A 23905-nucleotide genomic window follows, 5' to 3' on the forward strand; every position below is an offset into this window, starting at 1 on the left:
CCCCTTCCCCCTTGTACAGGTCTCCCGTTTGCCTGCCGCCCCGCTTTTCTTCCTGAATTTTGCGCTTCCTTACCCAACTCCAAACTTTCTCTAGCGCCCCTGTGCTTTAGGAGGGGGAATCAAGGCGGAGCCGTTTCTCTCTCCCCCCCCCGCTTTTGCCGCTCCCCCCCCCCAACCAGTATCCCGCTTCTCCTTCCTCGGAAGCTTTGCAGATGGGACACACACACACACACACAAGCCCAGCGGCCAGACTGCGCTGCCTCCCCAAGGGCTCCTAATGGCTTGCTGCCCCGCGTGACACCGCTGGCTGACGCTAGCTCGTCTCTCTCTCTCTCTTCTTTCCTCCCTCCCTCGGTCTCCCCCTCCCCCTTTTCCGGCTCAGCCCCACGTCACCAGGAGACCAAAACGGGGACATCATGGCAGAGCAGAGGAGACACAGGAAGCGGATCCAGGTACCGGGCTGGCTTATCTCCTCCCTCTTTTCGCAACCGCTCTGCGGGATGACTTTCCCTTTTCCTTCTGGCTCACCCCCCCCTCCCCCGCCCGGTCACCCTTCCCTCCCTCCTCCCCCTCCGCCTCCTCCGAGGCCGCCGCCAGTCAGCATCTCTCCTACCGTTTTTGCGGCTTTTCCGTCGCCCCCGCCGCCGCTCCCCCTTCCCCGCAGAGCCGGCCGCATCCAGCGCCTTCTTCCTCTGGAGGGAAGCACCGAAGCCTCGGCCGCGCGCAAGTCCTCGGTAAAATTTTTTTGTTGACTGGAGTATAAGCCGAAGTGGAGTTTTTCAGCCCAAAAAGTGGGCTGAAAAATTCGGCTTATACTCAAGTATATACGGTACTTATATCATTGAAAAGATGATTCCACCACCCCCTTGCAGTTTCCATATGCAATATTGTAACATATGTATTTTGTAAGGCAGTTTGGAATATGTTTTGCATTGCAGGCCCCTCATATTACCAATTATTCTGGAAGAATACAGGTAGTCGTCAACATATAATAGTTCATTTAGTAACTGGCACTGAAAAAAGTGACTTTTGACCATTTTTTACACTTACAACTATTGCGGCATCTCCATGATCATGAGGTCAAAATTCAGATGCTTGGCAACTGGCTCATATTTATGACAACTGCTGTGTCTCAGGGGGTCATGTGATCACCTTTTGTGACCTTCTGACAAGCAAAGTCAATGAGGAGGCCAGATTCACTTAACAACAGAGATGAAGGGAAAGTTTCATGCAAAAATGGGCATGATAAAGGACCAAAATGGCAGGGACCTAACAGAGGCAGAAGAGATTAAGAAGAGGTGGCAAAATTACACAGAAGAACTATACAAGAATGAGCTTAACGTCCCTGATAATCACAATGAGGTGGTCACTGACCTCGAGCCAGACATCCTAGAATGTGAAGTGAAGTGGGCCTTAGAAAAGCTGAGCAACAGTAAAGCTAGTGGAGGTGAGAGTATTCCAGCTGAGCTATTCAAAATCTTAAAAGACGATGCAGTAAAAGTGCTACACTCAATTTGCCAGCAAATTTGAAAAACTCAACAGTGGCCACAGGATTGGAAAAGGATTAAGGATTTATTAAATTTATATGCCGCCCTTCTCCCTAAGGACTCAGGGCGGCTCACAACAGTAAAAATTAAGAGACATAAAATACAAAAATTAAAAAAGAATTAAACAATGAATATAAGAAATACGGGACAATTTACACAATAAAAACCAAATTAAAAACCATGGTCAGTCCAGGCCTGCTTGTTGGAACAACCATGTCTTCAGGTCATGGCGGAAGGATCGAAGGTCAGGGGCCCTCCGCAGCTCCGGAGGCAGTTCATTCCAGAGGGTCAGCACGCCCACAGAGAAGGCTCTCCCCCTGGGGGTCGCCAGCTGGCATTGCCTGGCCGAAGAAACCCTGAGGAGGCCAACTCTGTGGAAGCGAACTGGGCGATGGGAGGTTGACACTGGCAGCAGGTGGTCTCACAAATACCCCGGGGCCTAAGCCATGTAGGGCTTTAAAGGTAATTACCAGCACCTTGAATCGCACCCAGAGGGCAACCGGAAGCCAATGCAGCTCGTGCAGGAGAGGTGTAACATGGGAGTATCGAGATACACCCATAAGCACCCGCGCGGCTGCATTTTGCACCAGCTGAAGCCTCCGGGTGCACTTCAAGGGCAGCCCCATGTAGAGAGCATTGCAGTAATCCAGGCAAGAAGTGACAAGAGTGTATGTGACCATGCATAGGGCATCTCAGTCCAAAAAGGGGCACAACTGGCGCACCAGGCGAACCTGTGCAAAGGCCCCTCTGGTCACGGCAGTTAGATGATCTTCCAGGTTAAGCCGTGAATCCAGTTAGACACCCAAGTTGTGGGCCCTTTCTGAGTGGGGCAAGAGCTCTCTCCCCATCAAAAGAGATGGAACATGTTGGACAATGCGAGATGCCGGTATCCACAGGTCTTGGAGGGGTTCAGCCTGACCCTGTTCCTTCAGTTTACATTCCAATTCCAAAGAAAGGCAGTGCCAAAGAATGTTCAAACTATCGCACCATTGCACTCATTTCACATGCTAGTAAAGTTATGCTTAAAATCCTACAAGCTAGACTCCAGCAGTATGTGGATCCAGAACTACCAGAAGTACAGGGAGGATTTTGAAGAGGCAGAGAAACTAGAGATCAAATTGCCAACATACACTGGATCATGGAGAAAGCTAGGGAGTTCCAGAAAAACATCTACTTCTGCTTCATTGACTATGCTAAAGCCTTTGATTGTGTGGATCACAACAATCTGTGGCAAGTTCTTAAAGAGATAGGAGTACCAGACCATCTTATTTGTCTCTTGAGAAACCTATATGCGGGTCAAGAAGCAACAGTGAGAACTGGACACGGAACTATTAATTGGTTCAAAATTGGGAAAAGAGTCCGGCAAGGTTGTATACTGTCACCCTGCCTATTTAACTTATATGCAGAGCACATCATGAGAAAAGCAGGGCTAGATGAATCAAAAGTTGGAATTTGATTGCTGGGAGAAATATCAACCTAAGATATGCAGGTGATACCACTCTAATGGCAGAAAGTGAAGAGGAAGTAAAGAGCCTCTTGTTGCAGGTGAAGAAGGAGAGTGCAAAAGTTGGATTGAAACTTAACATTAAGAAAACCAAGATCATGGCATCCGGCCCTCTCAATTCCTGGCAAATAGATGGGGAAGAAATGGAGGTAGTGACAGATTTTATTTTCCTGGGCTCCAAGATCACTGCAGATGGGGACTGTAGCCAAGAAATTAAAAGACACTTGCTCCTGGGGAGGAAAGCCATGGCAAATCTAGACAGCACACTAAAAAGCAGAGACATCCCCCTGCCAACAAAAGTGTGTATAGTCAAGGCTATGGTCTTCCCAGTTGCAATGTATGGCTGTGAAAGTTGGACCATAAGAAAGGCTGAGTGCCAAAGAATTGAAGCCTTTGAACTATGGTGTTGGAGAAGACTCCTGCGAGTCCCTTGGACTGCAGGGCAATCAAACCAGTCAGTCCTAGAGGAGATCAACCCTGACTGCTCTTTAGAAGGTCAGATCCTAAAGTTGAAACTCAAATACTTTGGCCACCTAATGAGAAGGAAGGACTCACTGGAAAAGAGCCTAATGCTGGGAAAGATTGAGGGCAAGAGAAGAACGGGATGACAGAGAATGAGGTGGCTGGATGGAGTCACTGAAGCAGTAGGTGTGAGCTTAAATGGACTCCAGAAGGTGGTAGAGGACAGGAGGGCCTGCAGGAACATTGTCCATGGGGTCGCGATGGGTCAGACACAACTTTGCAGCTAACAACAACAAAAACTTAACAACTGTGCCAAGAAAAGTCATAAATCAGGACAAAACTCACTTAACAAATGTCTTGCTTAGCAACAGACATTTTGGACTCAATTGTAGTTGTAAGTCGAGGACTACAAGAAATACACCTAGAGGGAAAGAAAAGCCCAAAGATGTATCATCTCTGAGAAAAAGCCAGCAGCTATTGCCAAGCATACCAGCCCTCCAAACATAAAGCTCTTCTGTTCCTGCATGCTGACTCAAGCCCCACCCTAGGTTGCTGCTGGGTATCTTGCCAGAATTGGCAATGATGCCAGCTGCCAAGAAGTGCTGAAGTGTGGAAAACGCCAAGTGATCCTCTGAGAAGGGATTGCTATTCAGTGTCTCAATCTAAATCAGGCATGTGGACAAGACTGAAACTAGAACAGGAGCTTTCTGCAGGATTTCTTCTGAGCTCCAGCTACCTTCAATGGAAATGGCCAATGATAGCGAAGGAGGGAGGGAGAGCTTCTCCTCAGACCACAGATTGGAAGGGCTGAGCTGATGAGCTGAATTAAGACCGAACACACACACACACACACACACACACACACACATACAGAGAGAGAGAGAGAGAGAGAGAGAGAGAGAGAGATGTGTATACACGTACACACACCTCTTACATCAGCTCTTGCATCAGCCCTTACAACTTTAGCTAGGTGGAGTGGGGAGTGTCAGTCTCCTATTCTGTTAACTCTTGCATGGCGAATTCTCAAGAAATTCCAACTAGCAATCAGCTTTACTCATAAGTGAGAATTATACTTTTAAAAATCACCAAGGTATTTTTTACCAAATTAATAGTATGCTTGAAATCTTAGGTACCTATTTATGAATAAGTCTCAGAGAAATAAGATTTACTTCTGAGTAAATGTGTACATAGGATCCGATTGCTAGAACCACAGTGTTCTGGAGGATTGTTATTTTTTGCAGAATGTTGTACAATAGCACTGTATTACATTTTTTCAGCTCCTTGGTTATCTGTAAATTGGAAAGCGAGTTTTGTTCTTTCAAAATCTAACTATTGTTTTCAGTTTGAGGAAACAATATTACCATCACAAGATTAGATTTTATAACAAGTTAGGATGGACTATTTTGTGAAGTGTGTGTATGTGTATGTGTTTATACATTCCAAAGGACGCACGCCCATCCGCACCCAGCTTCTGAGGAAGGCCCCTCTCTACCGTGTGACTCAGTGCCGAAGCAGGAATTCAAATTATCAACCTTTACCAAGCCTGAAGTTTTGCACAGGGCTACATCTGTTTTGCACGTTTGGTACATATTGCAGCATTTAAAAAGGAAAACACAAAAAGAGCGAGTCATCCTCTTGCATCAGACTCTGCATCTCACTCCAGGTTCTCATTCCTGCTGTTGCATGACTTTCAGCAGCTCAGCAGTGAAACTGTGTAGAAAAGCAGATCAGCAGAAAGAATTAAGTTAGGGAACTGTAGTCTCTCTCTTTCTCTCTCCTCCCTCCCTCATTCCCTCTCTTTCTCTCTCTTCATCACGGGATTCATTTAACAATAGCAACTGAAAGTGCCAGAACTGCCATCACTAAGTGATGTGGTCACATGATGTTGAGCTTTACAACCACATTGATTAATGATGGAAATTCCAGTTCCAGTTACCATGATTAAACAAGAACTACTACTGGGTCCAAGGAAGAGTTCTCAGATAATAGATTATTCTGAGTCTAGTGATTGTTCCAGCAAAAGATAACTTCCGGACTTAGTTACGTTTGATATCTACAGGTAATCCTCAATTTGCTACCACAAATGGAATCCAGAATTTTGGTCGTCATTGTGATTGTAAGTCAAGGCAACATGTGACTGGATTTGATTTTAGGACCATTTTTATGATGGCTGTAAAGAGAGTCACTGTAAAGTGAATCATGTGGTTGTTAAGTGAGCCACATGGTTCTTAAGCAAATCCATCATACTGTCGGGCCTCGAGCTGCAGAACGTGCAAACGCGGCAGTGGAGCGATACCTGCGTTGTTATGTTTCATACCAACAGTCTGAATGGGTGGACCTGCTATCCTTCGCGGAAGTAGCCTACAACAACGCAGTGCATAGCAGCACCGGGTTCTCCCCCTTTAAAGTGGTCTCTGGTTACGAGTTCGTTCCTATCGCGGGGTGCGACCAGGGGGCCCTGGCATCCTGCACACCTGGGGAGTGGATGCACCGGTTGGAGGAGGTGTGGGGGATAGCTAAGAAGGCGTTAGAGCGAGCTGCAGGGTCATACAAAGAGCAGGCAGACAGGAAGAGGCGGCCGTTTGCACCTCCTAAAGTAGGTGATCTTGTCTACCTCTCCACGAAATACCTGCGGCTACAGGTGCCATGTGGAAAGCTAGGGCCCAAATATCTCGGACCCTTCCGGGTTATACAGGTAGTAAATCCTGTCACCGTCAGACTTCGGCTACCCCCCCTACTTGGAAAGATACACCCCGTCTTCCACAGTAGCCTGCTGAAGCCTGCTACAACTGCCTCTGTGGCGGTGGGGGAGGGCGGCCCAGGGCCGGTACACGGCAACCACTATGAGGTACAGGAGATCCTGGACTCCCGGAAACGGAGGGGGCGGGTGCAATACTTGGTGCTCTGGAAGGGGTACCCCATGGAGGAGGCCACCTGGGTACGGGATGGGGATGTGTGCGCACCACGCCTTCTCCGCGCTTTCCACCGGAAACACCCGGGGAAGCCGGGGGGGACCCAGGGGGGGACTGCTGGTCATGTTACAGACTGCTCACCTCTCTCTCCTTGCATTCCAGGTGGGCCCCTGGTAGAGGGGGCAGCATGTCGGGCCTCGGGAGCCCGACACTCGAAGGGGGGCCCCTCCACCCCCCCGGCGCACCCTGCCTTCCTCCCGCCGACCTCACACGGCTCCCCGGCTCGGAAGGCTCCGGGACCCGCGCCGCCTCTCCTGCCGCCTCCGGACGCGCCGCGGCTGCTGACCTCGCCCGGCGGTGCGTCTGCGCACGTCTCCCCGGCTCGGAAGGCTCCGGGACCCGCGCCGCCTCTCCTGCCGCCTCCGGACGCGCCGCGGCTGCTGACCTCGCCCGGCGGCGCGTCTGCGCACGGCTCCCCGGCTCGGAAGGCTCCGGGACTCGCGCCGCCACTTCTGCCGCCTCCGGACGCGCCGCGGCTGCTGTCCTCGCCCGGCGGCACGTTTGCGCAAGGTTCCCCGGCCTGCGGCTTGCCCGGTGGAGGCTCGGGTCGGCTTAGCGTCTCAGCGGCCTGGGAGGCTTCGAGAGCTTCGGCCTCGCAGCGGACTGCTTCAGAGACTCCGCCGTTGCGGCTGTCTCCTCTGGCCGACGCCATGCCTGCGCAGGACTGTGTGGTTCGGGAGCTGGCGACGCCATTAGGGGATGGGTCCCTCCCCGCTGCGGTGACCGGGTGGCTGGGGGCCTCGGGCGTGGATGGCGAGAGGGGGGTTCGGAGTTGGGCACGGCAGGGAGTGGGTGAGGGGGAGGTGCACGGTGGCGGCAACACATGGGAGGGGGCTTACCTGCCTGGGCGACGGGCGAAAGGCCTTGTAGGGGAGGGGTGGGGAAGTTATAGAGAGTGGGAGGGCGGGGGCGTGTTTGGGTGGAGTATGGGTGGGGTTTTTGGGTGTGTATATAATAGCGTTGGCTGCAGGTAGCGGCCAACGCTGGCTTTGTTTCTTGTTGCGGCTGTTGCCCTGAAGAATAAAGTGCTTCTAGACCGCAGCGGAAGTCTCTCGTTCCTGTGTTCGGCACCTGCCCTGCTTGTTGCAGGACGAGGTTTGACACATACACAGTCGATGTTTTTAATTGTTTTCAGTTGGAAAATGGCAAAAAAATGTCACCAGTTGTGGATTTCATGATCATGGAATATTGCAGCATCATGAATGCAAACCAGTTACCAAATGCCCAAAATTATAATCATGTGACCTGTGCAGGTGATAGTCATCCCTGAGGACAGGTCATAAATAACCTTTTAAAAAATCTGTCATAAATGGCTGGTCAAAAATCAAGGACTGCCTGTACCTGGTTAAGTGACAAAGGAGTATTTTGATTGGTTTTTGTGAGGAAGAAAATGGGTTGGGTGGGAGCTGATCTACATTCAGCTCATCTTATGGTGTAGATACTTCTGAAGAATGGACTTGACTTGGAAGGAATGCTGTCATGAACATATTTTATCAGAATTTCACCCTTGTAAAGATCACTGCGTGTTGTGACCTTTCCTGCATTCACCAAACAATCCATAGATAAGGCAGCTTCCTGTGTTCCTAGCTTGGTCAAAAGGAATATATTTGTGCAAAGAAGCACGTACATTTTCAAGTTGCACAAAGTGGGAAAAAGGTTCATTCTAGGCAAATGAATTTGAACTAGGTTGACTTATAATCCTGAACAGTTTGGCAATGAGGTGATTGGTCTGGTTCCTGTACAGTTTAATAAACTCACAGGTCTAGAAAGAGTTCTTTAGCCTATGGAGTGTGACTCCTGCTCAATGCACCCTGAGGGCAGTACAAATCCAACTTAAAGTATCCTAGACAAATGCTTATCTTCCCCTATCCAAGATAGGACAGCCCATCACCTCTCTGGGTAATTAGATCCCGTTGAATATACTCTTGAAGAGGATTCCTCCTAACTTTCAATTAACATCTGTAATCTGAATCCATTACTCTGTGTTCTGCCATTCTGGAGTGATAGAAAACAGAGCTTCTACTTCTGTGTAACATCCTCTTTGATAATTACCTGAGAAATATGTGCAGGAAAATAGGTACATTTTTGATACAATGATTTATCTGATTTTGCTTATAATTTGTTTTACTGAACCAGGGCAATACTAACTGCATTTTTAAAAAAGCAACACTATTGTATACTAGAGCAAACAAAGTGAGTTGTCAGGTGCAAGAGCACCAACCTAAGATACAGAACTCATTATGAATAATGGGCTACTAAGCAGTAAAGTTTCTGCTCAAGAAAGAATATTCCAGATCAGCAAATGAATTTTGCCTAAGGCTCAGCTTAAGAGTTTAGACCAAACTAGGGCTTCCAATTGTTGAAGGAAAAGTCTTCATCATGGTTCAGTCCAAGCTGGGAATAAACAACATGGCGACTGCTTTAGAAAGAAGGTTGCAGTTTATTAAGAGGAGAGCCAGACAGAAAGATGGCTCTGGAAGAAAAGAGCAAGAACACATGTAGGGAGTGGGTTTTTATATCCTTAGGGGCTCTTGAGGTTGTTTCCTGTTCCTGTTCAAGGCTTTGTATTTCCTGTGTCATGTATTTTGACCTGAGTCTGAGTGTGCCCCTTTGGCATCTGTGGGTTAATCCAATATGTCCTGTCTTAGAATTTGGGTGGGGTATGTAGATTTTAGGTGTCTTCGTCTTCCTAAGCTTCTAGCTGGAGGCCTCCAACCTTCCTGAATGGATTATTTACATCTGCATTTCTACAGAGGTGGTTTCTGCTTGGGGAGGGAGACTTGGGGCTATTAAGAAAAAACTGGGCATGCTTTTCTGCTTCTTTAAGATCCTTTTAGGAAATATATTTTTCTTCCCTTTTAATATTTCCTTCTCTGTGGGGCTGACTTCCCACACAGTTCTGGCCTGGAAAAAAAAATCTAAATAACCACTAGGCAAAAGCAAAGAGCAATATATCTGGAGAATTCTAGTTGCCAAGAGAAATGGAAGTTTGCAATTTTGGAAAAGTGAGTGTGTATATGTATATTAGGTGCACAAACGTTCATAAAAATTTATGAGCATTTAAAAGTGGTATATAGATGCAGATGTACCTTTACACATTAAATTTATTTGTAATGATTCTGTTGCTATTTAGTTCCCTGATAGCACTGGATTTCTTGTCTTTTTCTTGCATGGTGTATCACAACTGGGAGGGATTTGTTGTTGTTAGTTGCGAAGTCATGTCCGACCCATCGCGACCCCATGGACAACGTTCCTGCAGGCCTTCCTGTCCTCTACCATCTTCTGGAGTCCATTTAAGCTCACGCCTACTGCTTCAGTGACTCCATCCAACCACCTCATTCTCTGTCATCCCCTTCTTCACTTGCCCTCAATCTTTCCCAGCATGAGGCTCTTCTCCAGTGAGTCCTTCCTTCTCATTAAGTGGCCAAAGTATTTGAGTTTCAACTTCAGGATCTGACCTTCTAAAGAGCAGTCAGGGTTGATCTCCTCTAGGACTGACCGGTTTGATTGCCTTGCAGTCCAAGAGACTCGCAGGAGTCTTCTCCAACACCATAGTTCAAAGGCTTCAATTCTTTGGCACTCAGCCTTTCTTATGGTCCAACTTTCACAGCCATACATTGCAACTGGGAAGACCATAGCCTTGACTATACGCACTTTTGTTGGCAGGGTGATGCCTCTGCTTTTTAGTGTGCTGTCTAGATTTGCCATGGCTTTCCTCCCCAAGAGCAAGCGTCTTTTAATTTCTTGGCTGCAGTCCCCATCTGCGGTGATCTTGGAACTCAGGAAAATAAAATCTGTCACTACCTCCATTTCTTCCCCATCTATTGAGGAATTGAGAGGGCTGGATGCCATGATCTTGGTTTTTTTAATGTTTAGTTTCAGCCCAACTTTTGCACTCTCCTCCTTCACTCATAACAAGAGGCTCTTTAGTTCCTCTTCACTTTCTGCCATTAGAGTGGTATCATCTGCATATCTTAGGTTGTTGATATTTCTCCCAGCAATTTTAATTCCAACTTTCGATTCATCTAGCCCTGCCTTTCTCATGATGTGCTCTGCATATAAGTTAAATAGGCAGGGCGACAGTATACAGCCTTGCCGGACTCCTTTCCCAATTTTGAACCAATCAGTGGTTCCGTGTCCAGTTCTCACTGTTGCTTCTTGACCCGCATATAGGTTTCTCAAGACACAAATAAGATGGTCTGGTACTCCCATCTCTTTAAGAACTTGCCACAGTTTGTTGTGATCCTCACAATCAAAGGCTTTAGCATAGTCAATGAAGCAGAAGATGATGTTTTTCTGGAACTCCCTAGCTTTCTCCAGGATCCAGCGTATGTTGGCAATTTGATCTCTAGTTCCTCTGCCTCTTCGAAATCCTTCCTGTACTTCTGGTAGTTCTTGATCCACATACTGCTGGAGTCTAGCTTGTAGGATTTTAAGCATAACTTTACTAGCATGTGAAATGAGTGCAATGGTGTGATAGTTTGAACATTCTTTGGCACTGCCTTTCTTTGGAATTGGAATGTAAACTGATCTTTTCCAATCCTGTCGCCACTGTTGAGTTTTCCAAATTTGCTGGCAAATTGCATTGTCTTTTAAGATTTTGAATAGCTCAGCTGGAATACTGTCACTAGCTTTGTTGTTGCTCAGCTTTCCTAAGGCCCATTTCACTTCACATTCTAGGATGTCTGGCTCGAGGTCAGTGACCACCTCATCGTGGTTATCAGGGACATTAAGCTTGTTCTTGTATAGTTCTTCTGTGTAATTTTGCCACCTCTTCTTAATCTCTTCTGCCTCTGTTAGGTCCCTGCCATTTTGGTCCTTTATCATGCCCATTTTTGCATGAAACATTCCCTTCATCTCTCCAATTTTCTTGAAGAGATCTCTCGTCCTCCTTATTCTATTGTTTTCTTCTATTTCTTTGCACTGTTCATTTAAGAAGGCATTCTTATCTCTTCTAGCTATTCTCTGGAATTCTTCATTCAGTTGGGTGTATCTTTCTTTTTATCTTGCCTTTCACTTCCCTCCTGTCCTCAGCTATTTGCAAAGCTTCCTCAGACAGCCATTTTGCATTCTTGCAGTTCTTTTTCTTTGGGATGGTTTTAGTTGCTACTTCTTGTACAATGTTGTGAACCTCCATCCATAGTTCTTCAGGCACTCTGTCTAGAAGATCTAATTGCTTAAATCTATTTGTTACCTCTACTATATATTCGTCAGAGATATGATTTAGTTCATACCTGAGTGGCCTAGTGCTTTTCCTTACTTTCTTCAGTTTAAGCCTAAATTTTGCAATGAGAAGCTCCTGGTCTTGTTTTTACTGACTGTATAGAGCTTCTCCATCTTTGGCTGCAGAGCACATAGTCAATTTGATTTCTGTGTTGACCGTCTGCTGATGTCCATGTGTAGAGCCATCTCTTGGGTTGTTGGAAAAGAGTGTTTGCTATGACCATCGTATTCTCTTGACAAAATTGTATCAGCCTGTGCCCTGCTTCATTTTGTAGTCCAAGTCCAAACTTGCCTGTTATTCCGGTTATCTTTTGGCTTCCTACTTTAGCATTCCAATCCCCCATGATGATAAGGACATCATTTTTTGGTGTTAGCTCTATAAGGTGCTGTAGGGCTTCATAGAACCAGTCAATTTCATCCTCTTCAGCACCGGTGGTTGGGTCATAGACTTGAAGGAGGTGGTGGTGAGACCTCTCCTCAAGAAGCCCGCCTTGGACCCAGCTGTGTTAAATAACTTTCGTCCGGTCTCCAACCTTCGCTTTCTTGCGAAGGTTGTTGAGAGTGTGGTGGCGCATCAGCTCCCTCTGGTCCTGGATGAAGTGGATTATCTCGACCCGTGCCAATCGGGTTTCAGGCCCGGGTACAGCACGGAGACGGCATTGGTCGCTCTGGTGAATGATCTCTGGAGGGCCCGGAACAGGGGATATTCCTCTGTCCTAGTCCTATTAGACCTCTCGGCGGCTTTCGATACCATCGACCATGGTATCCTGCTGTGGCGTCTCAGGGGATTGGGAGTGGGAGGCACAGTTCTTCGGTGGTTCTCCTCCTATCTCCTGGGACGTTCGCAGTCGGTGTTGGCAGGAGGGCAGAGGTCGACCCCAAGGTCTCTCGTTTGTGGAGTTCCTCAGGGGTCGGTCCTCTCGCCTCTCCTGTTCAACATCTACATGAAACCGCTGGGTGAGATCATTCGTGGTTTTGGAGTGGGTTATCATCAGTATGCTGATGACACCCAGCTTTTCATCTCGACCCCAAACCACATCAGTGATGCCCTCGACGTGATGTCCCGTTGCCTGGAAGCGGTCCGGGAATGGATGGGGAGGAACAGGCTTCAACTCAACCCGGACAAGACTGAATGGCTGTACATACCGGCATGTCAGGATATTCAGAGTATTCCATCTCTTAATATCGGGGGCGAGTTATTACCCCCCGTAGATAAGGCTCGCAATCTGGGTGTCCTCTTAGATTCACAGCTCTCCTTAGAAGATCATATAGGAGCTGTGACTAGAGGGGCCTTCGCTCAGGTTCGTCTGGTGCGCCAGCTGCGACCCTATCTGGACCTGGATGCCTTGCGTATAGTCACCCATGCACTCATGACCTCTCGTCTTGACTACTGTAACGCTCTTTACATGGGGCTGCCCTTGAGAACCACTCGGAAGCTTCAGCTGGTGCAGAGTGCAGCTGCACGAATGCTTTTGGGGGTTTCCCGATACTCCCATATTACACCTCTGCTCCGTGAGCTGCACTGGCTTCCAGTTGCCTTCCGGGTGAAATTCAAGGTGCTAGTGATGACATACAAAGCCCTACATGGCGTGGGTCCGGATTACCTACGGGAGCACCTACTGCCAGCGTCAACATCCCTCCGTCCTGTGTGCTCCCACAGAGAGGGCCTCCTCAGGGTGCCACCGGTCAGAGAATGTCAGCTGGTGACCCCCAGGGGGAGAGCATTCTCGGTGGGTGCGCCAATCCTTTGGAACCGCTTACCAGCTGAAATCCGGATGGCCCCCGACCTCCGCTCCTTCCGGCGTGATCTAAAAACTTATCTATTCCAACAAGCCGGCCTGGCCTGATGGATCTGGGTTTTACAATTTTCTCACTCTGTTGCTTTATTGTATTCTTACTTTATTGCTCTGTATACCGCCCTGAGTCCTCCGGGAGAAGGGCGGTATATAAAACAAACAAATAAATAAATAAATAAATAAATATTGAAGGGTTTGCCTTGGATTCGAACTAAGATCATTCTGTCATTTTGGGGATTGTATCCCAGTATTGCTTTTCCTACTCTTTTATTGACTATGAAGGCTACTCCATTTCTTCTGAGGGATTCTTGCCTGCAGTAGTATACCTGAGGGTTATTTGAATTAAATTCACCCATTCCTGTCCATTTTAGCTCACTGCTTCCTAAGATGTCTATGTTCAGTCTTGTCATCTCTTGGTTTGACCATGTCCAGCTTGCCTTGATTCGTGGATCTTACATTACATTTTCTATGGAGAAAAAATCTTTACAGCATCGGACTTTCCTTTCACCACCAGCTGAGCATCCTTTCGGCTTTGGCCCAGTCGCTTCATTCTTTCTGGCGCTACTAGTACTAGCCCTCTGCTCTTCCCCAGTAGCATATTGGACGCCTTCCGACCTGAGGAGCTCATCTTCCAGCGTCATATCTTTTTTCCTTTTGGTACTGTCCATGGGGTTTTCATGTCAAAGATACTGGAGGGGGTTGCCATTTCCTTCTCCAGTGGATCACGTTTTGTCAGAACTCTCTGCTATGACCTGTCCGTCTTGGGTGGTCCTGCACGGCATAGCTCATAGCTTCATAGAATTACGCAAGCCTCTTCGCCACGACAAGGCAGTAATCCATGAAGGGGTGGGAGGGATTACAAGAGTTTAAGTCTCAAATCAAAGTTGGAAAAAGTTATTCATTCCACAACTTTCCTGCCATGTGATCTATTCTAATGCAAGGCAAGCAGATGTGATTCAGCATAGTGTGATGGATCATTTGACACTCAAGAGCCAATTTTTACTTTCCTATTTTCTCATTTTCAAGAAACATTTTTAGATGATGCTGGGTAATGGATGTTCTAATGTTTGAGTGTTTTTCCTCATTTATGTTATTGTAAACAAACATCCCTAAATTGTAAAGAGGTTGGGCAACCCTTTGATAAAAGTATCACCTTCTCCACCTGTGGGACTTCTTTTTGGACTTGAAATCTCAGGAAGTTGTATGACTGCACTATATATGGCTCACAAGCATGACTGGGCTCTGGTTACTGGGACACATCTAAGGGCTCCAGGTTAAAGAAGACGACTACCAGTATAAACTGAAATGATGCAAGTATGTCTCTTATGGTATATTTCTTGTAGTGACTAAGATAATCCATTTATTAAAGGTTTTACACATTATCATTCTACTATTTTAACAGAACACTGAAGAAATTTGGATTTTTCCAGTTAACAAGTGGCAATTACTGTGTTTGCCAGCTATAATGATGTTTCTAATAGTGCGGCATTGCCCTCTAGTGTCTTGAATATATATATGCACATTGCTCCTAGTCCCAAATAATAGTTTTTAAATAATTTGCTTTTAAAAAGAACATAGTGCTTTGTCAATAAGACGTAGCAACTCTTATCATCTTGTTTTCAATTCCTGCTTTCATCTAGCAAGTGTAACATATTAGTACCCTACTCAAATTTGATAATCCTCAGCATTAAAATCCATGAAGGGTGTAGTTAAAAACAGGCAATTTTTTGCAATCTAAATTATATTTGTTGAGCTATGTGACTGAGCCTAGAGAATGCATATCATAGAAGGGGTGGATTTAAAGAATGGATAACATGCAACAGTTGATTCACATTCATTTCCTGATAATAGAAAGTAGAAACAGTACAAATATTAATCACAATAATATTCTCTGCATATTTTCATATCAGTTTTCATTCAGTTGGATAAGAAAGATGAATGGAATTTGCTTTCAAACTTTCTTTTAAAGTAGAAGAGCATTTCCATGAAGATGTTAGTGAGTGAAGTATGAGGTTTTTCATCCCATACTATGAGATAGTGAAGAAGTACATGAGAATAATCTGTCTTTCACTGCACTTTCATCATACACTCTTTGGCTTCCCACACTTCTGATAAATCTCATGGGAAGATATCAGTAGGAACTCTCTCCTGAACTGAAATTTTACAATAGCATCTCTCCTGCCACTAAGAGACATTGCCACCCTTGAGTAACAGTTGGTTACTTCCTCTTGGACAAATATAGAGAAATCATTCACTCAACTTCTGGAGAATTGCAAAAAGCTATGCATGTAATAACTTCCAAGATATTCCCAGTGTCTGAAAAGAGAAAAATCTATTCCTATCTAACAGGATGGAGCCAGAAAAAATTTGGGCAGCGGGGGGGGGGAGGATTTTTCCAGAACAGCTGAAATGTAGCACTGCCAGAGAGCAGGGCTATCTAGTGATGTGTGGAAACAGCAAATTTCTTTAGGCTAAGGCATTATTTTATAAATACTGTAATCAAATAATTGCAAAAGGTATTTTAAAGCAGATATAGGGATGTATGAACCTTAATTGGCTGCTAATTAATGAAATGAGGGGTTTTGGGTCAGAATATACTACAGCATTTTTAGTACATCTGTCTGATGCTTAAAAAAATCACTTGTGAAAGAGTACATTCGACCCATTTCAAAGTGCTTCTCAAACTGACCTGCAGGAATGAAACTTGTTTTAAGAAGAAAAAGAAAAAAGGCATAGCAAGGCAGAAATCATTAACAATATATCACATATGTTATCAAATGAGACATAATTTTCTTTTGCTATGTCCAAAGTCGTTTAGTGAGGTAGATTTTAGTCTTAAAGATTATTTTATTTTGCCTACAAGAAAGGAGTAGTAAGTGAAATACAATCAGATATACACTTGAGGTACCAAATATCAGATCCACATGGTTATTATAAACAGTTGTTAATGCATCCAACAGCGTTCATTTCATCCAGCTGGACCATTATTGGGTATTAGGAGAATGAGTGAAAGGCTATGACGGTATAGAGGCTACCCAAGCCATGCTGTGCACACTGTACTTCTGCTGCAAAATTGCAGACCTGGTTTTTGTGGAATTCAGTGTTAGAGAGGAAGAATTTTGTTAACACACGCTGTAGCAAGTATATCCATTTGAATACTAAGATGAATAAAGAATCAGACTTTTAATGTTTCTGATACTACATTAAAATTGTATTAATTCAGTCTTAAAATAATATGCAAAATAGGTTAGTATTATTAATTTCCAGTAAACATTTTCAATGTCACCTTGCTACTACTAAAAACAGCAGCTCTGTACTCCTCTGCTGAGACTTATGCCCTGCCTCTCCTCTTTATGGACTTTACTACAAAGCAGGGAACTCTGGAACAGAAAGACACAGGCTTTCTAACTAGTAGTTTGTGGAAATAATGCACAGTTGGTGGGAAACACTCAAAGTTCATACTGACTGTTGAGTAGAAGAAATAAACAACAAACTGTCCTGGAAGAGGGCCTAGATAACATCAATCAAGGATCACTGATTCAACTGGATATTGCTAATGGGCAATTATTAGCAGGATGGTTTGTCAAACTGCATGTTTTATATGGCCTTGAGGATTTTTTATAAGTAATATGCAGTGGGATTGAACATGGGACTCCTTGTCATCAGATACTGCTCTTCTCTTAAGCTTTTGCATTTAGTTAGCCAAATAATTAGCTAAGGAAAAATAACTGCTTCTCCACTGACACTGAAACAGAACACTTTGCTGGTCAAAACAATTTCAACACATAAACTACAGTTTTATCATGCATATCAATATTACTAATTAACCAATGGTAAGAGCATGATAAAATAGAAAGCAATCATCCTCAAAAGATATGAAGCCATTTTAGGTCCATTATATTTTTTCAGTTTTTAGATACCTTCCTGGTTCTTTGTAGTAGTCACGGGATTGCCAAGTTATTGTTAAAACTCATCCTTAATAGTGAAATGTGGCTGATCTTCAGGTTTAAAGTTTGGGTTAGGGCTGCCATCTTCATTGAGAATTCTTCGGGCAGTGTAGCCCACAATAGGATACTTGGCCTTGTAAACATTACTAAAGGTCACATCCAGAGATTGCAACTGCTCTTCTGTGAGTCCCGTCTCAATGAATTGCAATTGTGTAAAGAAAGAAAGATGGAGAGAAAAGGGGTGGGTAGACAGAAGAAATACAATGATTATTGCATACCTCCATGCTATGTAATGTGAATGCAAAGGACTACTAATTGCACTGAACCAGGTTTTTCAGATTTCTGTACCTTTTCTATTTTTAAATCCCTCCCTCATCCCACTGTCTCTTTAATGATCCTGTACATGGATTAGATCACTAGGACCAATAAAGCCGTGCGCAAATAAAACCATTTCTTAGTTGTGGCTTCAGATCAAGCTATGCTGAAAAGATCTTTTTCTTACTGTATCATAAGTGAGATCCGCTGGATCAAGGGACATTTTTGCAACACTTCGGGTTGAATCTTTGCCAGCAAGTACATTGTAAGGTGCTCCTTTCCCATAAAATTCTGTTGCGGAAAAATAAGACAAATAGCAGTTAAGTGCAGGACTTAAGATTTTCAGGATCTCTCTCTCTCTCTCTCTCTCTCTCTCTCTCTCTCTCTCTCACACACACACACACACACACACACACACACACACGTATGTGTGTGTTTAGTCTGAGATATTTAACCTCTTTTAAGAACTATTGTAAATTACATCCCAGAGACTTCATTATTCACAAGCCTAGAATTAAGTGTTGATATATTTTGAGACTTCCTTGAAATTGGTTTGTTTTATCCTGACTTTGCATGATACCAGGCCATAAAATGTTCAAAAACAAGTAAGCATGAAATGTTATCTTATCTTCAACTGTGTAACAAGAGAAGAAGGTCCATCTTTCAGGTTGTCTTGAACTAACTTTAATACAATAATATAAATATCCTAAACTGCTGAAATCCTCAACATTATAAAGCCTTAACAACGCACAGAAAGAGCTGGCATACAGTGGCATACAATGAATAATATAAGAGGTAGATTAGGGGGTGAAATGGTGACCAGAAAGGAAAAGGGAAATCAAGGATGAGAAATGGAAGTGAAGTACACAATTTCTCCAACCAGGAGCAACCCAAGCTTGACTGCATTCTGTGAGCTGTTATACAAAATACTTGGAAAATACCAAATTGAACAAGGCAACCATACATTTGGATGATCCTAAAACTGGGAAAAAGAAAATGCCCACTGGAAACTACATTCACAGAATATAAGGACTTGTAATAGTAAGATACAGGGACACGGTGGCTCAGTGGGTTAGGACACTGAGCTTGTTGATCAGATGGTCGGCAGTCTGGCGGGTCGAATCCTGAGTGCCGCGTAACAGAGTGAGCGCCTGTTATTCGTCCCAGCTTCTGCCAACCTAGCAGTTCGAAAGCACATAAAAATGCGAGTAGAAAAATAGGTGGGAAGGTAACAGCGTTCCGTGCACCTTTGGCATCTAGTCATGCCAGCCACATGACCATGGAGACGTCCTCGGACAAGCGCTGGCTCTTCGGCTTTGAAACGGAGATGAAAACCGGCCCCTAGAGTCGGAAACGACTAGCATGCATGTGTGGAGGAACCTTTACCTTTACTTTAATAGTAAGACAGAACCCTCATTCTGTGTCAAATTTCTATATTATTTGGTCTTACGTCATACATGGTGGAACTGCATCCTCTCTTACTATCTCCCAAAGTTCTTCTCAAAAATACTATTTGGCCAAAACTTTACCCTATGAGTGGTCATGAGTGGTAGGAATCAAATAACTGGATTCCCAAGCTTTCCTTACATAACTGCCCATTCCCAGAAATTTGTATACATACAGTATGTGTTTATTCGTCAAACAAAAATTACAAATTAGAACAAGCAATGAAAGAAATAATAAAATGTGCCAGGGATGATAGGCGTGTTAGTGCACTTACACATGCTCCCTTAGGGATCTCTTAAATATGGGTTGAGGTCCACAGAAGTTAAGTTACAATTAAAACTATGAAAGTAGGTGGCTGAGACAATTGAACCAGATACGATATTCCAGACTTGGACAACGCTGTAACAAAAACTGATTTTTTTACAATCAAGTTTAAAGCAGTTTACATTAAGTTTAAAGTTATTGTTTGCAAGCATTACATTACGATTAAAGCTAAAAAGTCATTTGCAGGTAAAATGTTACTATGCACAATTTTGTATGCAATACCTAGGTCTGACCACAAGTGTCACAGTTCTAACCTATTATCCAAACCAAGAATTTCTAGTCTACTAGCTGCTAGCAAAAGATATTCTATGATGGGCAGAAGAGTGTATTTGCCATATATTTTTGCATACATGCTATTTATGTTCCCTTTTAATAACCCTATGGCAACTACTTACAAAAGTGTATGAATACTATATTGATATTGGGGATTATTCATCCTTACTGCTTTATGGATTTTTTGCATATGTGAAGGGATGTGCATTAGAACTATTTATAAGTTATCAGATGGGATTTTGAGATAAACTATTCAGGACTGAGATAAACAATCAGATTTGGATTGGGTTACAGAATCTTTTGAAGCAGCAATATTTTTTTCAAATTGTTCACATTCCTCTCAGGACCCTGGTTTGAATCTGAACTCTTTAAAAAGGCAAAACAGGCAGAAATGATTGAGGTTTTGAAATCCAGAGGAAAGCAAGTAAGAACTTGCTCCCCTTGGTTTTAAGCAGTGGCAAAATGAATGTTCCTGGGGCAGCAGCACTGGGCTGCTAACAGGAGAAGATCTAGATTATTCTTCAGATGAAATTAGCACAGAAGGCTGCTGAATGGATAAAATTTGCCATTATACACAAGTGCTGTCTTTCTTAGCTAATGCTGGACTGCAAGTCCCAGGATTGCTCACTATCAATCATGTTGGTTGGAGCTGATAGGAGCTGAAATTCAACAACAAATGGAAAGCTAATGTTATCCAGCTCTGGAATTAAGGATAATAAACATCTGAAAAATAATTTTAAAAAACTAGCAGCATTCATAAATGAGAGGAACACCTTTGCAGCATATCCTTGGGCAGTTGCCCTTGCTCTTTAAAAGGGTCATCTGGTTGAGGTGAAAACACTGAGATATACTGGTACTTCTTATTGTGAACCATACTGAAGGGGGGAAACATTCTGCTTGTAATCTGATTTTTACCTTTTCCAGAAGTGACATCGAACACCACACCCTTCACAGCTACGTAAATAGGTTCATCCTCCTGAAAAGTACAATTTATATACTTTATCATGAAATGTACTGATATTCAAGAAATACCAACAGCATACTGTTTGCCTGGTCATTCTTTCTTTCCAAGAAAACCAAAAGTCGCTTACTGGAACTTGAAGTTTCTTATCTTTAAAGAGGAAAGCCTGTTCCCATTAACAAAGAGATGCTCTAGTCCAGGGGTGTCAAACTCAATTTCATTGAGGGCCGCATCAACATTGCAGTTGCCCTCAGGGGGCCGGGTGGGTATGGCCTGGGTGGGCGTGGCCTACTGGGTGGGCGTGGCTAGAGTGCGTATGGCCTACTGGGTGGGCATGGCCAGCTCTACATCGTTCGCATCAAGGGTGCCTATGGGGGCCTGGGCAGTAGTGGGACAGATCTGAGGATCTCTGGCAGAAGGAGGGTCTCTGGGCCAGGGCCAAGGCAGTGGGGGCCGTTCCCTCACTGTTTCCAGGATGGCTTCGCGGGCCACATGAAACCACTTCGCGGGCCGGATCTGGCCCCCGGGCCTTGTGTTTGACATGTCTGCTCTAGTCTAAAAAGAAAGACTGCAGCATAAACCTGAGCAGAGAAATTTCTGGTGTAAATAAAAAGGAAAATCTGTAGCACTGAATGTACTAACTAGATGTAGAGTGGTTACTAATGGTGAAGGATTTGTGGTTCTCCAGAGGTGGTGGATGAACTCTAGAACCCAAAACTCTTTACTCTTGGCCATGATAGCTGGTGTTGCTCAGTATTATACTTTAAATGCAGCTAGAAGGCCCTGGTTTCACTGCTTTTGAAAATGTCCACATTTTCAGGCTATTGCTAAGCACATTGATTTGTGCTTAGAGTGTAAGCCGCCCTGAGTCTTCGGAGAAGGGCGGGATATAAATGGGATTAAAATAAAATAAAAAAATAAAAATAATTCCTTTGCTAATGAATAAATAGAATGGAAGTTATCATACCCTTTATGATATATAATGTGCAAATGAAAGTTCTGAATACAAAGGTATAATATTTGTACAAAACATCCACCAATTTTTTAAATGAAGAGTAACAGCAAACAAAGAAGTCCTTACTGCATACATATTTGAAATGGCTTTAATATTTACAATCAATCCTGGTTTTCTTTCTTTTGCCTTTAGGTGTTCCAGTGAGCATAAGAAACTGTGTTTCCAGTTTTCCACAAGGCTATCTATGTTGCCAATTGCTTTTTTTATTACAGTGTTGCAAAAGTATAATCCAAAGCTCCTTGTTGCCTGCCATAAGCATCTTTCTAAAGACCCCAAAACCCAGAATTAGTAGGGCTTCTAATCATGGTCACTTTTAGGAGCAAAATTCCAGGCCCTAAAGGCACTCAATTTTCCCCTTAAAATGCCAGGGCTCCCCAAAACAGACCTTAAATGCATTTATTTTTGCATTGCAGTCCAACTCTACACAAGTGTGTGTGTATGTAAAAGTAATTTACAGTGCCACAAAACTAAGGAAAAGATGCTACAACAAAGTTTTGGCGACAGCGTGAAACCTCACTGCTGTGTCCTAACGCGCAGCATCCCAATTTGGGCAGTCATGTTTTAATGCTGTACAAAATCTTCCTTACTCTTCCTTGTGGATTATCGAGGCTGTTAACTACAAGGCAAAACAAAAAAAAAAGCCGCCTAACAAACTCCGCCGAGTTGAAAGAGATTGCAGCTCCCCAACCCGCCTTCCGCAGAAGAACTTCAGTCCCTTCCGGCCGAAAGGTCCAAGGCGGGATCAAAACGCCCACAACTGCTCCAGTCCTGTGATTGCAACAGAGGCCAGAGGCGCAGCTTCCGCGACCGAGAAAAGATAATTTTCCCCCGGAGAAAGCGGCTCGAGCCCGGCCTTTGCTGCCGAGAAGGCCCGTCCCGGCAACCATTCCGAAAGCTTTGCCTACCTTGTGTCCGTCGTACCTGGCCAGCTCGTCTTCGGTGAAGAGGCGCACCGGTCTCTGCGAGGGCGGGGGCTTGAAGCGGAGCTCCTGCTCGCATCGCGCCTCCCGAGAGCCCGCGAGGGTCAACGCTAGCAGGGCAAGCGCCAGGCGGCGGCCTTGGGCCATGGCGCTCAGGCGGTGGACGGCTTCCAAATCCAGCCGGGAGAGGAGGCTGGCGAGGGAAACGCCTTGTCTATTCACCCACTTCGTTTATACGTCGCCTCAGCCCGAAGGCTCCAGCAGGGGTCTTCAAACTTGGCCCTTTTGTGACTTGTGGACTTCAACTCCCAGAATTCCTCAGCCAGCGTATGCTGGCTGAGGAATTCTGGGAGTTGAAGTCCACAAGTCACAAAAGGGCCAAGTTTGAAGACCCCTGCTCCAGAGAGTCCTTCCTGCCTCTTCCTTTTGCTTAGTTCGAACAAGCTGTGGATGGCTGTCGGATGCGAGCGTCATTCAGCTATTGAAAACAAAACACAAAAAAAGTTCACTGGCGGGAAGAGGAAAAAAAAACCCTCTTACTTGATTCTTTGACTGATTAAAGCAATTTTGTACCTTGCAATGCTAATGTAAAGTCTAGTTGCAGATTTAGAATGATTGACTCCGGGCACTCAAGATGGTGCTATTCCTCCGTAGTTCTGAATTCGAGATAGCCTATCTCGGAATAAGGCTGAAAGTTTAATTAAAAGATAGTACAAGTGAAAACAATATTTAAATATAACTGTAAACGTTGTTTTATTCTTGGGTTTTGTTTTCCATGTTAGAAACGGGTTGTAATATTGTTAAAAGTGAATAGTGGGACTTAAAGCTGAAAACCTCTGCTGACTAACGCCTGATTTCAGAAATAGATTTAAATGCCCATTTTTTTTCCTAACTGCACCAGTGCTCCGGTGCCAACTGCTTGATTTACTCTTCACCAAGTACAATGTGCTGTGGTTTGTTTTCTTGGTTGTCTCTTATTAACTCTTCAAACACTGCAAACCAAGCTTAAATCCTACTTTTATCTATAAAGCATCAGATTGACTGGTCTGGAAGCCATCCAGCTGTATATTGTACACAGAAGAGCTTTGTGCAACAAGTGGCTTTAAGTGATTAAAATGAGTCATTATTACATGTACAGTAAGGTGGTATATAATAATAAAGAGGCAGTTACTACTACTGCTATCAGGAGTACTAACATTC

At 44.4% G+C, this 23905-nt stretch overlaps 1 protein-coding gene across 3 annotated transcripts; it reads right to left on the reverse strand.

The window, feature by feature from the left end:
* Window positions 1-4650: 4650 nt before the first annotated feature.
* On the reverse strand, window positions 4651-23488 carry NENF (neudesin neurotrophic factor). 3 transcript variants are annotated; one of them, XM_081314975.1, is made up of 5 exons: window positions 22691-23488; window positions 20725-20785; window positions 17954-18057; window positions 17425-17644; window positions 4651-5223 (listed from the first exon to the last, which is right to left on the reverse strand). In XM_081314975.1, exons 1-4 carry the CDS (start codon window positions 22850-22852, stop codon window positions 17468-17470), a joined length of 504 nt encoding a protein of 167 aa, XP_081171101.1. In that variant the 5' UTR covers window positions 22853-23488; the 3' UTR covers window positions 4651-5223; window positions 17425-17467. The 3 variants fall into 3 exon arrangements, with proteins under 3 accessions (XP_081171101.1, XP_081171100.1, XP_081171099.1); XM_081314974.1 differs by lacking the exon at window positions 4651-5223 and adding an exon at window positions 14850-16662; XM_081314973.1 differs by lacking the exon at window positions 4651-5223 and having other exon boundaries at window positions 14850-17644.
* Window positions 23489-23905: the final 417 nt, after the last annotated feature.

Source organism: Vipera berus (assembly GCF_964194415.1).
Source record: "Vipera berus genome assembly, chromosome: 1".
In the NCBI taxonomy this organism is placed as follows: Eukaryota; Metazoa; Chordata; class Lepidosauria; order Squamata; family Viperidae; genus Vipera; species Vipera berus.

What these genes read in the sequence shown, in the direction of transcription:
- NENF (XM_081314975.1), bottom strand. Translation starts at nt 22,852, where the DNA reads ATGGCCCAAGGCCGCCGCCTGGCGCTTGCCCTGCTAGCGTTGACCCTC. An exon ending in CCAGGTACGACGGACACAAG is followed by an intron (nt 20,786 to 22,690) that starts GTAGGCAAAGCT and finishes TGTACTTTTCAG; the next exon opens with GAGGATGAACCTATTTACGT. An exon ending in CGGATCTCACTTATGATACA is followed by an intron (nt 17,645 to 17,953) that starts GTAAGAAAAAGA and finishes CAATTCATTGAG; the next exon opens with ACGGGACTCACAGAAGAGCA.